The sequence below is a fragment of the Chiroxiphia lanceolata genome, chromosome 5 (genome assembly GCF_009829145.1).
Source record: "Chiroxiphia lanceolata isolate bChiLan1 chromosome 5, bChiLan1.pri, whole genome shotgun sequence".
NCBI classification, from domain to species: Eukaryota; Metazoa; Chordata; class Aves; order Passeriformes; family Pipridae; genus Chiroxiphia; species Chiroxiphia lanceolata.
Genome location: NC_045641.1, coordinates 74,759,518 through 74,775,330, shown reverse-complemented (window position 1 = coordinate 74,775,330; position 15,813 = coordinate 74,759,518). Strand labels below are relative to the sequence as shown.

The following is a 15,813-nucleotide window of genomic DNA, read 5'->3' as shown; positions in this document are numbered from 1 at the left end:
GGGAAGAGCACTGGACACCTCACACCTTCAAATATGTCGCTCTTTCCTCCTGCCAGGACCCAAATGCCTTAAAGAGTAAGCTTGTCTACAAACAGTAAAGGAGCTTTGACTTCTAACACACACAGTCCCTCTGAAGCACCATTTGGGGGATTCTTTAGGCACTGTTAAAGGAGGCTACAAGCCCAGTTAAGATTTACACACACATAAATTGCCTTTATCAGGAGATAGTGTCTAAACAATATAGGAAAACACATGTACACCCTTCAGAATTAAAACCATCACGTCCAGCCTGGAAAGCTCTGCTGTATTTCAAACAACTTCTGGTTTATGTGAACTACCAATACGCTTATAGGAAAAGGGAAAACTAAACTCATGTCACTACATGTCACTACAGTTTGAATTGGTGAATCCTTGGATAAGTCACTACATACATATTCTAGACCTAGGGAGTGACACAGAAAAGAGAAAGAAATTAAACCAAAGTTGTTAACTTGATATTTAATCACACTGTCTTATAGGTTCCTGTGTAACATCAGTAGACAAAGGAAGGTAACAAAGATAAGACAACCATCAATTGCAGTACTCCAAGTTTCATGATTTAGGATAGTGTTTTTTAACAGTCTGGACATTAATGGAATGTGAAAATATAGAAACTCAGGCATTTTGATATATCCTGAAAGCACTTGTTCCACTCCAACTCCCCCAAGAAGTTTGGCTGCATGTGCAGCATACACTTGAAGATAAGCTGTCTCAGAGAATCTGAGCTTAGCATTGCCCCAGCTGTAAATACCAAGCTGATAGGAAATCCTGGGATTAGCTTAGACCTGCTCATATCAATAGGCTGGGAGGAGTTGACAGGTGAGGACAGGTCATGCAAACCTAGTTCATTTAACATTGACTGTTTGCTTCTGCTAAACTTAGAATTATTTTTTGAAAGCATTTTCTTTCTCTCAGTGTCCTGCTTCCGCTGAGAAATTCCAAGGGCCAGCCAATACTTCCAGTCAAGGAAGTATTCCATGAGTGACACCACATTTACATGGATGGGGAAGCCAGAGCTCCAAAAAGATGAGTGTCACTGAGCACTCTTGTGTTGTGATTCGTGCTGACACGTGGTGTATCAGGGACTAAGATGCAAGAGTCCTCATACTTTCTCCTCCCAGTCCACTGTTCCAGCTCTGTCATAAAGCTACTGCCCTTTGTTGTCACTAATTACATCTGTGTAATTAATTAGGGTCTGTGCTGAAACATTCCTACTACTCTCCAGATTCGTCTCTCTGTACACAGGCGGTCTTCATAAAGACTGACTTAACTCTTCTGCTGGGAAAAAAATATGAAGTTCTATAAGAGCAACCTAGCCTAAAAGTTATCTTTCTGCCTCAGAATAAGCCAGTCAAACTGACAGGCAGCTTGTGCCACTGAGGCCAGGATAAAACTACTTGTCTTTCACACCTTATGGATTCAGTGCCTAAGTCTGAAACTCAGGAGTTAATTGTTTGTAATTCAGCTGGATGCCCAAAAGTCAGGACTGTTTGAAGTGACCGTGAATTGTTGTGAACTCACTAGATGGGTTTAATACATACAGGTATAATTTCTATCACTTTTTCTGCAAGAAGAGCAGGTCCCACGATTTATGAAAACATTTACTGAAAGGAGTAATAACCCCTCTGGGCCCTAATAAATGCTTTGCAAGCCCCTAAACACATGAGACCATTTTCACAGCTTAAGCTACACCAGCTAATTGCATTTTCTCAGTTCACCACTGGTGGGAAAGGAAGATCTCATGGAGACAACTGAGTGGGCTCCATAGCTCAGTGTGCAGAAAGGCTGGTTACCTCACCTTGATTCAGTGTGCAGAAAATTGTGGTCGTGACTCATGCTCCAAACCAGCACCAACACACTGTAACAGCTGCAGAACCACCTTCAGAATAACATTCCTGTTTCACAGGGCTCCCTTCCCCCCAGCTCTGACCAAACGAGATAACTGTGTTTAGACTCCAGAGAAAAAGGCAACGTTTTATGTGCTTTCATCTAAACATTTATAGTACCTTGAGCCTTCAGATCTTCTGGAAAGTAAAATTTCTTTTGCTCTCTGCTCACAGATTCTTTCTGATTTTGCCTGTTATTAAGAATATTAACTGGTGTTCATTAAAATTAATACTGAAATACTAACATAACTATACAATAGGATATAATTAACATAGCATTAAAACCGGTTAAATAAAATTACTCTATTACCCAAATTGTGAGCTTTTCAAACACCCTTTTGGTTAGATATTTCTAAAAAAATTAAAGATTCCATCATTACCACTTGCATTCATACAGTCGTTACTCATATTCAAATTGGATTTTGGCCCAGAAGGTACACACTAATTCAGGAATTAAAAACCTCATTTCCAAATTCTCACATAATTATTTAGAAATTACTGCTGAAAATTTTTATTTTTAGGAAGTTATCACGTATCTTTTCCCAAAAGAATTAAGGACTTAATCACTGCATTCTTGACAAACTGTGCATGATCGCTTCTCTGAAGAAACAGTTTCTGTTATATCTGTGTTTTGGGATTTAATTTGCTCCTTTGAGCACACCCCATGGCAGTTAACTGATGGAGGCAGGGACAGCAGTGACCAGGGTGGTGCAAGGAAAGGGGGAAGGGCAAAAGAAAGCTAAACAGGCAGAACACCTCTGACTTCAGAACTGCACGACCTGAAGTATTCTGCTGTGCATTCAGAGGTGTAACTGCAAAGGATCATTTTAGCTGAAAAAAAAAAAATATCTTGTAACATACTGTAGATAGAATTTTCAGGAACTTTAATTGTATGTTTAATCCTGGGAGCAAAATTTGGCCTGGGCTGAACACCGGGAAGTTCCAGAAGTAGTTTTGAATTATCTTTCAAGCTGGCCAATTTAACACAGTTTATAAAGGGGGGGGCCCAAAACTGCCATGTCTTAAGTCAGAACGCCTTGAAGCAGTTAGGGAGGCAATTAAGGAAAGATTGCAGAATTAATTTTTGCATATAAACTGCCTGGATGGCCCACTGACTCACAGATATGCCTTCAGCAGAACACAGCAGGCTGCTGAAGACGGCAATACCCCAATTTAAGACTAAAATAGGATTAGAACCTTTAATTTGCTTAATCTCTTCAGGACAAAACTTCATTTCATGCCCTGTGTCTTTAAGCTAGATATAACGTTCATTTGCCACATATAGCTGTTATTAATCTTAATTTCTTATTATCAGTAAGGAAAGACATGAAAAAGAAGAGGCTACTTTGCATACTTGTAATGGGTTGAATAGGGCTTGCAAAGCCTCAGAATTACAAAGTGTGCTCCTGCAGAAGTTTGTGCACATGCAGAGCTCAGGGTACACAGGTGACACTGGTCTCTGACAAGCCCTCAGTAGCCACCCAGCTTTGGCAGGGGCAGGACTGTCAGGCAGGTGTAGCATAGGACTCATCCATCAGACAGACGTGGAAATACATTCAATGAACCCATATTTGCTAACTTGAAAACTCATTTTCACTGTTAGATACTCACACCCCATGTGGTCCCATTAACAGGCACTGCAGGCTTTCACTATTAGCTGCTGCTAAAATAAATACAGGAAGGAAAATACAGCCATGTATAAATAACTTGCTTGACTTTTGTGTAGCAAAGCTGGCTGCTATTGCCTAGTGCAGAAGACACACCTCACAACATTAAGCCAGCTGGTTATAGTGACAGCATGGTTCCAAACATCCATGAAGAAGAGCTTTAGGAGCAATATGTAAAGATCAGATACAAAGCCCCCTCCCAGCAAGAGCTTGGCTGGATGGAGTGGTTTGTTGTTCTAAAATGTGCCATGGGATCTTTAAAAACCAAAATCAATTAGTGTTCCAGGTTTCTAACTGATCCTGAGGGTACTTAATCAATAGCCCCTTTAAGAAGGCAAACTTCATCTCCCTGTTTTCTGACCAAGAGCTGTGATCTGCTGGGCAGTCTGTTTGGCTAGGGGAGCCTACAGGAAAGAAAACAGCTGAGGAGCTTGTCTTTGTGTTTTGGTAGAAGCCAGAGAAAGCTGAAGGCAGGGCTGGGGGCAGAGTAAGGGCAGGAATAACTTTTCATTACCTCATGGCATAAATAACTCTCAAGAATGCATTTATAGGGCCAGCAAGTGACTGCAAAGCTCCATTTTCTCTGAAAAAGAGAACTATCAGTTTTAACAATGGAAGAGGTGCTTCAGTCCTGAGATTGTATGTCCCCATTTTCCATTGCTTTGTGAAAAAAATAGATATTTTACCAGCAAAACACTGCGTTGACTTCAAATCTGTCTCCTGTGTCAAAGTCAGCACAGGGGCCTTCCACAGAAAAGACTCTTGTCTGTACCCATGTTATGGGAAATGAGTGTCTGATTATTAGTTTATGGGTGAGAGATTGTTGGTTAATCAGTGTCAGAAGTTGACATGAAACTGAAATTGGAAATATGGGGTAAATATATGCTATTTTGGACAATGGCCGTACAGTGTTTGAAAACTTTTCCTTCTTATTAAGACATAGCAAAAAGCCCAGCTCTCAAAGGATGACAAGTCTCAAGTCCTCTGTCCCCTTTGCTCCTTCCCACCACCTGCAAGGCCTGCTAAGTTTCAAATGGGGCTTCAGAGAGAAGAGGCTGCCTCACCTTACAGTGTTTATTACAGGAGAGCACAAGGCAATATTATAAACAGGGAGTGTTGAGCTAATTGTCCGCAGGAGAACTGAGTAGGTGGTTGCATTTCTGTCCAGCTGTGGCTTAGAAAATCCTTCATTTCTGAGCTGGATGGGTTGCCCAGGATGGTTGATGGCAGGGATACAGGGTGGGCTGTTCCGGGATGACGGGTGATGTCAGGGATGCAGGGTGGGCTGTCCCGGGATGACGGGTGATGTCAGGGATGCAGGGTGTGTTATCCCGGGATGACGGGTGATGTCAGGGATGCGCGATGGGCTGTCCCGGGATGACGGCGGGTGCAGACCCGCCTCCTGGGCGTGCCCGGGCGATTCCCGGCGCCGTTCCCTCCCCGCGGCCGCTGTTGCAGGAAGCGGGGGAGCGGCGGGGCAGCGCCGGCGGAGCGATCGCGTTGTCCCGGCGCTCTGGCGGCGGCTCCCGGGGAATTCCCCTGCGGAGCGGCGCTGGCGGCGGGTCCGGGCGCGCTGCCGGCCGGGGCCGTGCCGGGCCGGCGGGAGCCGCCTCCGCGGGCGGCCTGCCATGAGCTCATCGGCGGCGGCATGGCCTGCGCCCGGAGGGACGGGGAGGCTGACGGCGAGCCCGACCGCTCCCTGCGGCACATGCTGCGGGCGATAGCGGAGGAGCGGAGCCGCGCCGGGCTCCGCCACGACATCAGCGGCCTCGGTGAGTCGGGCGGGGCCGGGACGGCGTCCCCGGGGCAGCGGCGCGGCCCGAGGGTGCCCGCGGCGGTACCTGTTGTGCGCCGGGGCGCGGGCGGGGACCCGCCTGCCTCCCCGAGCCCCCGGGAGCCTCCCGGGCTCCCTCCCGGCTCCATTGTCTGAAATGCCCTTGGAGGAATACGGTCGGGAGGCACGGCGCGCATCAGCCCGTACGGTGGGGTGTCGGTGTAAGCTGCGCATCGCGTGTTTTGGGATGCAGGCAGAGCCGATTCCCGGTGCCTCTCGCCGGTGCTCTCCCTTGCACGGCGCTCAGGCGCTCTCCGGAGATTCTGAGCCTGACGCCTCCCTTCTCTGAGTAAAATGACTTCACGCCGCTTGCCGTGGTCTAGTAAGCACAGAATGTTGTGGCTCTTGCCGGTCAGTTCGTTTTGTAAACCGCGGAGGTTTTATTTATTTACCGTCTTGTTTATTTACATCTGGTCCATGTACATTTCTCGATGTACATGTCACATGGCGTGGCTTTATTTGGCTTTTGGCAAAGCTTGTGCTCTGTAAAATAGAAGTTTGAGGTTGAAATTCAGTCCACTTTTGGTACACCAACTCCTTAACCAAAACGCTTTGCATCAGGAAACTCTTCTGGCCGGGGTAATGGATAGAAATTATTCATTTTTATGTGCAGCAATAGAGATCATAGAAATCATTCCTTACATCCAGAACTTCTATCTACCTTATTCAAAACTATTGTATATCTAGAACTGGACCTGTGCTCTGAAGGGGTGGATGCCCAGAAGTCCTTACATGGGCAGGGCTTGAAATGATGAACACTGATGTGCAGCACCTTTCTCTTGTTTCTTCCATGGGGCCTTTATTGATGGCTTCTCCCTCCTCAGCTCATTTATAAGGCCCTAAAAGTCTCCTCCGTTTCTGTGTCTTTGTTAAAAGCTCAGAAGAAGTTTTTATTGAGGTTTTACTGGCTGTGGGATGTGGATTGGCATGGGGAATCTCTGGTTCTCTGCCTGACCTCTATGCACTGTTATCTGCCAGTGCTTGCTGTGGTCTCCCTGGGGAGGAATGGGCTCTCTCTTCTTTCCTTTTGCTTTGCCACAGAGCCAAAGCTCGTGTGGACAAAGAGAGATGATTCTTGATTCTTTATGCTTTTTTCTAATGGAATGGGATCTGCTTTAGTATGGTGTCAAAACATTACAGGGAGAAATAAAGTGTTGTGGTAAAGAAACTGTAAACAAAACAGGGGGAAAAGCCCACAAACTCTAAATACCTGTGAGATTGCATTCATTGGAAAGCTGTTGTTGGGGCATGTTTGGCCATATCACGTCTGGATGGAAGCAAAGATTCCCGGGAGCAGGAAAACCACCATCACTTTCTTTTGTTGAAATTGGAAAAGGCAAGAACTGTGGTGGCTGGTAAGACCATACAAATACTCCCTCTCTGCTTGTGTTTCAACACACATCCATTACAGCCCACGGTGAGGAGTCCTGCTGTGTAACTTTGGGATGATCACACAAGGAATAGGACAGTGCTGTACCTCTCTTCTGCCAGGTGAAGTCTTGAAAGCCTCAGGAGAACTGCCTCGGTTGTGGCACTGAGGGGCTGGTCCTGGCTGTGGGGGTGTGCCTGTGTGTCTGTCCCTGTGTGTCTGTCCCCGTGCGGAAATGTGCATTCTCCGGTGTGCTGCGTGTTCCCTGGTCTCCAGTACTGCCACTCCCAGGCAATGAGAGCTCTTTCCCCTGTACTGTGATTTATTACTGGGTTAGTAAAGAGTTTAAATACCTCTCTGAGGGAAAACACTGAGCTTTTGGAGTGGTGCTCAGTAGGAGCCGTACATGAACAGAAGGTTATCAGGTATAATTCTGTGGCTTAAATTAATGCATGTCTGCTCTGCACTAGGGAATGCTGTTGCAGGTGAAACCTGTTGTGAGTTTTTTCCAAGTTACCTTCAAATCAGCTGTCAAAGACTCCCATGGTGGCTTTTCCCTGAGTGCTGTTAACCCCTCAAGGATAAAATGAGACTCACTCTCCTTCTGTGTGTTTCCTTTAAGCCCCACTGAGGAAAGAAATTGCTGTTTTTGCTGACACTGGCTTTGGGTGAGAGGAATTGCTTTGCTTCAGGAATAGCACATAAGCATTTGGACAGGCCTTGTCCAGAAATGTAAATCCCCTTGTGTGGGATTTTCTGTAATGTCCTGTTTGTATAGTGTAGAAAATGCAGCCAGTCTGACATTGTGCTTCAAATCCCGACTCGTGTGACTCCTCAGCAGGCTGGGAGGGGTGATGTCTCTCAGCATCTGCCGGGTGGGTGTTGGTGTCACCAGCTGGGCAGAGCCCTGGTGTTGGGCACTGAGTGCTCCCTGTGAAATGCTGTTGGTTACAACATTTCTCTGGCAAAACGTTTCCCCTCGAGGAGGGGCTGTGTCTCCTCGGCTCTGTGTAGAGCTCTGGAGTTACCTTTTGGCCAAAGCCCTGAACTGGGAGGATTTTATTTTTGGCCGTTCCTGAGTCTACTGTGTAATGTTGTCAGATGCTTAATTTTCTTGTGTCCCTCTGTCCTCCAGTGACAAATTGCCCTGCTTTTAGTGCAGCGGAGTGTGTCTGGGGGGAGGTGTGACTGTATTCATGCTGGAGCTGAAAATGAGTAAGGAAATGGAATAGGTGGATCTGAACAATTTCTTGAGCTGTGGCTGCTCAGTAATGGAGATGTGTAGCCAGGCAAAGGATGAAGAAATAATAGGGATCCTGAAAAGCAGGATCTGGCTGCCCTTAAAACAGCTGAAAACTGGTGCTGCCAGGCACTGAGGTGTGTAGTGAGAACCTGTCCCAGGTGCCCGTGGAGAGGCCCAATACTCTCATCAGTCATGAAGTGTTCCCTCTGTTTGGTTTTCTGGGACTTGAGCGATTCCTGAGGAGAGGAGGGTGGAGGAGGGCGTGCTTGGCACGGGGGCAGCAGGAGGGGGAATGTTCATCCTCGGATGCCTGGACTTGTTTGTGCAGCAGTGCACAAACCTCGGGGCTTGTCATGTGTGGGATGATTCATGGGCCACACTACCTTGATGAATAACTCCTGGAAGGAATTCTCCAGCCTTCCTGAGAGAGGGGAGGGTGAGGTGGCACACAGTGAGTGCTCGTGCCTCTGAGTGTGGGGAAAACATGATGGAAACATGACATGGGAAAACGTGGGTAGAAGGATGAACGGTGGAAGAAGTTTTTGGAAAGCAAAAGAGGTTAAAATGAAGAATTAAAAAGAAGAAATTAATAATTTGGGTTTGAAAGTGCAACATTCGGGCCTTAACTTGTATCATGGTGTGGTAACTCTTAATTAAACTATTATAATATTCAAGAAGGATCTATTTGCTTCTGTAACTTTGAAGAAAGTGTAGCCGCAGAGTAGGTGGAGGTGCCTGCAGAGAATTTGCTGCAGCACAGAACTGGTTTGACAGGAGTCACTTTCTTGCAGACACAAAATATTCTTCATTCATGGTTCTTCCTGGAGTTAGTTCAGGGAGTTGTGCAGTCAAAGGTTAGAAGCCACAAAAGCAGGGAAGCTTTGTTTTCTTTTGATGTATGGATAACAAGAAGGTATGAAAATTACATCTTCCTAACAAAAACTTGAGGGACATGTGCAACCAAATTCACCAGCTACGGATAATGTCCTCTGGAACGAGTTAATTTAGTTTATAACAATTTGATTTCACTTAAAAATACAGTTTTTACTTGTACCTTAATATTTGTACCAGTTTTTTTGCCCTATTTATAAAGTGTTTTGCAACTAATGAATATGAAATGTTCACAAAAAAAATGAATAATCAAATACTGAAGAGGAAAAAAAAGACACCAATCTAAGTAGCTTATAAATAGTAAAATAAAGCGTGTTTATAGAGTAGCTTCCTAATAGGCTAAAAAAAATCACAATGTTCCAGCCAGGAAGACTCTATTTCTTTTCAGGAAAAGTTCTGGAAAGTACAAATGCAAAGCAAGATCAGAACAGATTATTTAAATCAGATTTAAAGTAGGTACTTTGAAGTCAAAGCGATTTACCCAGCTCACCCTGGGTGTTGAACCTCAGATTTGTGTGGGAGAAAGATGATTTTTTTTTTTTTTTTTTGCCTGGCAGAGAAAACTGTCTGGGAGAGATTTGTGAGATCAAGGATGCACGTAGACATTTGATGTGTAGCTGAGTGCTTGGATGGAGTGAGGTAGGAGAAACCACAGGAGGAGCAGATTCTGGGACCCAGTGGGTTTGGCCATGGGAATGTGTCTGTGCTTGTCTACCTGCCCCATGTGCAGGAGCAGTGGGGTGAGGGATCTGTCTTGCTTTCTATCCCAGCAAGTCACGGGGGCTTTGTGCCCTGGGATCCCATCCTGTCACTCCTACAGCCAAGCCCAGGATATTTCAGAGAGTCCAGGCAGGATCAGATGGTGGGGAATGGCAGTCTGGGGTCACCTCTGGGGCTGCAGCCCTCCAGGGTAAATGCCTTTTTTATGGTGGTTCATTTAAAATTCTGTTTTGGTTGTTCCTCAGAACCTTGTTCATGCTGATGTCACTAATGGCCTGTCAGGCTTTCCATCACTCACCACTGATGGAACCCTGTTTCCAGGGGATTTATCACTTGGCTGTGAAGGTTTAGCTTCTGTCAGGAGCATGACAGACATTAATAACAATCAATAGCATAATGGACTCTTTATTACAGCTTTTACCCATTTTTTGAGCTGTTGGGTTATTAGTTTGTTCTTTCTTTTTAATAGAGATGAAGCTTTATGTGATTTTTCAGGTCCTGCTCAGGAGTGTACAGGTTCAAATTGTGAGAGTCAGACTGGAGATGCTGAAGGAGGCAAGATTATTTACGTGCCAGCAGAAGTGCTGGATACCCAGTTTTTTGAAAATGAGTCTCTCTGAGAGAAATTATGAATCTGTAAGCCTGGCAATGGGAACAGTCTGGGTGCTTGGAAACACCCATCTCTTATGTCCATAATACTGTAGTTCCAGGTGCTGCCTTAACTGGTTTTGCTGTTCCAGCAAAATCTTGAGTAGGGCACTAAGGTGTAAGTCTGTTTGGAAGTTTGGGTTCTGGGTTGAACTGTCATGGGAGGTCTGTTTTAGGGATTAGGATACGGCTTAACCCTAAGGTTCAGAACAGATCTTTCAAAGATTGGACAGCGTGTCTGTGGATTCTTTCTGAGAAATGAGAAATTGAGTTTCCTGAAGGATGAAACATGTCCCCCCTCTCACCACCAGTGTTCAGGGTGCTGATGAACAGAAGAAGCTCAGAGGATGCAAACTTTTCAAGAGTTGAAGTACGTGGTGTCTTGTGTTCCAGTTACACTTCTGGAAAAATAAACCACTGCAGTTAAGTAGTTGGTCATGATTGTTACATCTACTTCTCCTTGCAAACTGGCTCAGTAGGATCAGGGTAGCAGCTCACTGACATGGAAAGTATTACCAGGAAGCCAAAGATGAGGTGGGAGGAGAAAGTCTTGGACAAAATCAATTGGTGGTGTCAGGAGCCCAGCCCACTGAATAGTGAAGGTGCTTTCTTCAGCCAGTGTTCAAAAGTGTGTGAAACAAGCTGCTTTTGGTCTGTTTGCTAAGCTGGGGCTCAGCTGGGTGAATGTCAGGGAAGCAAGGTTGCCCGGTTTGGTGTGTGTGATCCCAAAGAGTGTATTGATTACCTTTCTCTGGGCAGGAAATACAGTGCAGTCAGGATATGGGAACAGCAGACACAGCATCATGCTGCTGCTGGGGAGGAGCTGTGGTCTCCTGGGCACACTGCAACAGCACTTCTGGTCCCTCAGTCAGATCCAGCAACAGTCCTAAGTGATTTTTTTCCCCCTGAATTCTTACTGTTTAAGGCATGAATACCGCATGTGAAAGTTGATTGGGTTTTCTGCAATCCTGTTTTAGAAACAAGGCTTTAAAAGTGAAGTTGTTGTTGTTTTGGTTTGCCTGTTCTCTAGTTCAGACTGTGTACTAGTACTGTGCAGAAATTGAATCCTGAAAACAGTAACATTCTTTATCTGGGTGTTCCTTAGACGTATTTGCTTAGGGGTCACCAGTTAAATCCCTTTAGGTGAATTTTGCAGGCAGGTAGTGTGTTGTGACATGAAGAGCAATTCCTTTTGGGGCTGTGTCCTTCCTACCACAGCAGAGTGAGGAAACAGCTACTGGTGCTGGTATTTAGGCTGCATTTGGTGTTTCAGAATATTGCATAATTGTCTTTCTTAAGTCAGAAAGTAAAGCTCATGGCAGGCAATCAACAGTCCTTCACATTAGGACCAAATTTGAAGCACTGCAGGTGTTTCCAGGTACACCAGTGTGCTGTGGATGTGCAGAAGTGCATTTGAGGTGACCCAACCTGTTGTACTGTCTGGTTTCCCTCGTGGGAAATACATCATGGGACCCTCTGGATGTGCTCAGTGGGTCGGGCTGAGACTGTCCCTGGCTTTGCTGTTGCTGTTGGGATGATGAAAATCTTTATGGCTCAATAATGACCCAGCTCTTTGTAACAGAGGCCCTGTGTCAGGAATTGCCCGAGGCTGCCTCTATGCCTGGATTCCAAAGGTCAGGAAATATGCATTAGGTGTAGTTCCCACTCTATCAATTTGTTGGGACCGCAGTGTGTAGGGTCTTCTGTAGGAATATCAGTGAACACTTGGGTGGGGTTTCCCTTGGGCAAATGGATGTGGAAGGTGATGACTTCTGATGATCTGTGTCTGGAAGTAAGTGGGATATAGCTCCATTCCCTGTGTGTCTGACTGCCAAGCTTGGATGGAAGGGAGATGGAAGCTTGGTCCTGTCACAGGGCTTCGTGTGATCAGCAACAGCTTGAGAGATGGATTCAAATGCCACTGAAGCTTGAGCTGTCTCTGCACTATGAAGAGCTTGATTTAATTGCCTGGAGATGGTGGAACATCATCCAGATGAGGGTGGAACATCATCCAGATGAGGGTGGAACATCATCCAGATGAGGGTGGAACATCATCCAGATGAGGGTGGAACATCATCCAGATGAGGGAAGTGTTTGGAAATGGATTTATAGTATTCTGCTAAGATCTGTGAAAGATTTCACTGTAAATTTATTCCCCTGCTTTGCTGGACAACAGATACAGGAGAACTTGAATGTCCAGGAACGTTGTATTTTCAATAAGGAACGTGTTTACTTACCTGCCTTAAAGGACCCTGGGAGGGGGTTTAAAGGGGGTTTAAAGGACCCTGGGTTTCACATTTCCAGAAAACTCAGTGCTCCATAATAATGCACAGGGTGTTCAGTGGGATTGAAATACTTAATCTTGAGGACATGAGTTTACTGCCTCGTGAGGGTCACTCCATCTTAATGATGGCCTGATCTCATCCTTTCAGGAGCAAAAAGAAGGCTCGTCACGGGACGCCTTGGAGATAAAGCTCTGTAAACCCAGACACCTTCCTGAATGATGATGATCCAGCTTTTTATATACGTTGTAGGAATGTTTAAGTGCTTTTTTTTTTCCCCTTGGTTTTAGTGAGTAGTTTAATTCTGCCTAAATAATGAAGATGCAAATAGATGAGCTGTGTTTTTCATACCAAGGGTGAGTAGTCACCACATCATGTGAATTCTTAGTTGGCCATGTTTTACATGAATGAAGGGGAACTGATTTCACCCTCTTCAATCTTTGATGTTACAAGCATAGATTACGTTATGCTGAGTTCATCGACTCTTCAGATTCATTCTGGATTGTGTTTCATAAGTGGTTTTGTTTTTCTTTTCAGTTAACAAAGGAACAAAGATTTAAAGGTTTGTGTCAGGTGCTTTGGGGATGCAGGTGCTTTAAAATGTTCCAGGATCAGAATAATTCACTTTCTTGTGTTCAACAACTGTCAGGCCAGCTCCCTGGAGCACTTGGAGGAGGCTGGTGTCCCGTTTCTGGAAGCTGTGCTGTCCCCTGTCCCTCCCTGTGCCATGGCCAGCAGCACCACCTGCCCTACTGGCACCAAACTTGTGCCAAGTGTCGCTGTCACCCACCTGATGCTTGCTGGAGACAGGGAGCCCACAGTCCCCCTGAGATTTTTAATGTCCTAAAATTTACAGAAAACAAAAGGACTGGGGAAATTGGAGTTGCTGTGGCTGTGTCTGAAGCCTTGATGCGTCTCTTCAAATGCAAGATTTCTGCTTCAGTGCTCTGATGATTGAATAGAAGAATATTAATACTTATATTCTTTACTTCAAAGCTATAGTTGGAACAGTAAACTGTGTAATCAAAATCCCAGGGGAAGTTGTTCATAAGCCCAGTGGTGGGGAAAGGCAGAGAAAGACATTTCCTCGTGGTGCTTGTGCTGAGGAATTTTCTAAAGACCTTTCTTTCTCCACTCACATGTTCCTGCATGAGGCCTTTGAAGTGTCACGAGAGACAGAAGAAGTGATTTCTCAGCAGATGAAGATTGTGACTGTTTGTGCTTGTTCAGAAACTATTTTCTGTAACTCTTTTTGGCCTGGAGAGATTGCCTATTGAGGGTCCTGTGGTGGGTGGGACAGAGACCCAGGGCGGGAGTGCAGAAGAACCAGAGCTGAAGTATCAAAGCATGGCCACGTTGCAGGTTGGGGCCCAAAAGTGAGGAAATCCCGTAACTCTTTAGGCCAGTGTCGTGTTTCCTGGGCCAGGTCACTCTCAAACAGCCATGGACAAGCCTTCAGGTCTGTGGGGACTGGGAGCTGTGCAGGTCTGTCCACGGGAGGGAAGGTGGAGCAGTGATGCTGGTTACCTGTGGAAAGGATTGGCATGTTTGCAGTGGCTCAAATGTTAATGGCAGACTAAACCTCTGTCTGTGAAGTAGAACAGCAGCTCTGCAGTAGTTGCTCTGCCCTAAGGACTGGGGTTCCCTGGCTTTAGGGCAGGGTTTAGGTTCTCTCTGGAGGTGGTGTGTCACAGGTGTTACTGAAGTTCCTCCTTTTGTTCTCTCCTTTAATTGATAATGACTCTTTCTGCAGAGAGACATTTTTTTCCTAGTCTCCAGTTGTCCTGTTGTGGACTAAAGTAAAATCCTGTGCTTTCCTTGGAACTGTCAAGAAACAATCCCGTTCCTCACACGTACGAGGTGGCTGCAGCACAAAAACCTGGGATACTGTGAGGGGATCAGTGGTCTCCAGACCTGCAGGACAGCCTGGGAGTGGTTCCTTGTACTTGGATGGTTTCAGAGTGAAGTGATCAGCTGTTAGAGGAAACATCTTTCTTCCTCCTATGAGTGTGATTTGTTTAAAGAGAGGGGCCTGCATTGGCTGTACGAGGAGGTTTCACTGGGATGTGTGAGTGGGCAGGCAGTTCACTTTCATTTTTAACTGATCAGCTGTATTTGTTATCTCAGAAGCCTGCACTAATAACAATGTTAGTGCTAAAGGGAGTGCTGCCTAATTAACTGAAGTATCTTGGTGCTGGCAAAGACATTCCGTTTGTTGGACAACCCAAAGGGGGGTTTGCAAAGCGCTTGTTTTTTGAGAAACACATCTTTCTCTAGACTGGTTGTCTTACATGTGCATGTCAAGTTGGACACCCAGCTGAGAGATGCAGTGTCAAGCAAGTTGTTTTTTTTAAATCTTGGCTGCAAGATGGGTGAAAGTGTTGGTTGTCAGCTTCTCAAAGCGAGTGGGTTTGTGGTGTAGAAGGTAGGTGAGAATTATGGCTCCCAGTGTAAAGTTGCCAAGAGCTCACTCAGAAGCTGCTGCCGATGTTTCTGCTCAGGACAAAGAAACTGAATTTGGAAAATGCCAGTGTGTGGTAGTAGGCATGTGTAGGAAATAGCTCTGCTTCCCTGCAAACTGCTGTTGTGATGGTTCCTCCTGCCTTGCCAGCACGATGCTGACCAGCAGCCTGCAGCAAAGATAAGGGGCTGGGGCAGACACAGACATGGAAATATCAGTAACAGCCACACTCTTGGTAGTTTTGCATGGCTGGAATACTTCCAAAATGCAGTTTGCTGGGTTTACCTGACCTGCCCCAGTAGCCTCTCAGCTAGGGCTTTGACAGTGGTATTTATTAAGCGTGAAAATAGAGACCTTGGATGTCACAAATTTACTGGACCAGCAGTCTTTGATCCCAGGGATTGCTTTGGCAGGGGACAAAAATAGCACTTATTTTAGCAGTGAAAATGCACATTTGTACTGTTACAGACAAGGTTCTGCACTCCAGTAGTGCCAGCATGCTTTGTGAGTTGCCAAGTGACCTTCCCAGGTTGGATTTAGGTCTTGGCAGGTTTGGGACTGTTGCTGGGTGATCCTGGGAGCAGCAGTAGGGAATGTGTGGCTGTTTGGTCCTCTCTCACTGGGTTTAAAGTGATGCATCCCATGGAATCAGGGTTGCCTCTGTTGAAGGAGGATGGTCACACCTGCACTAAATCCCCAGAGTTGCACCAGCTGTGAAACACAGCAGCTTCCTGCTGTAGTTTCTTGTGAAAGGCATCACCGGGTGATTCCAC

General features: G+C 45.7%; 2 protein-coding genes across 7 annotated transcripts in view; one reads left to right on the top strand and one right to left on the bottom strand.

Annotated features, from left to right (window-relative positions):
* Positions 1-5,242, bottom strand: part of UPK3A (uroplakin 3A) — a 31,389-nt gene extending 26,147 nt beyond the window's left edge. Inside the window, exon 1 of the mRNA XM_032688973.1 lies at positions 4,992-5,242. Within this exon, the coding sequence (XP_032544864.1) occupies positions 4,992-5,242 (251 nt within the window). The remainder of the gene's footprint in view (positions 1-4,991) is intronic.
* Positions 5,118-15,813, top strand: part of KIAA0930 (KIAA0930 ortholog) — a 40,899-nt gene continuing 30,203 nt past the window's right edge. For 4 of the 6 annotated variants that reach the window (XR_004357331.1, XR_004357329.1, XR_004357330.1 and 1 more), the window contains exon 1: positions 5,142-5,364. Coding sequence is in view for 3 of the 6 variants with exons in the window: in XM_032689312.1 (XP_032545203.1) it covers positions 5,241-5,364 (124 nt within the window). In the remaining 3 variants the exon portion in view is untranslated. Of the gene's footprint in view, positions 5,365-15,813 lie in introns of all 6 variants that reach the window. The other 2 variants (XM_032689313.1, XM_032689314.1) reach the window with 1 other exon arrangement.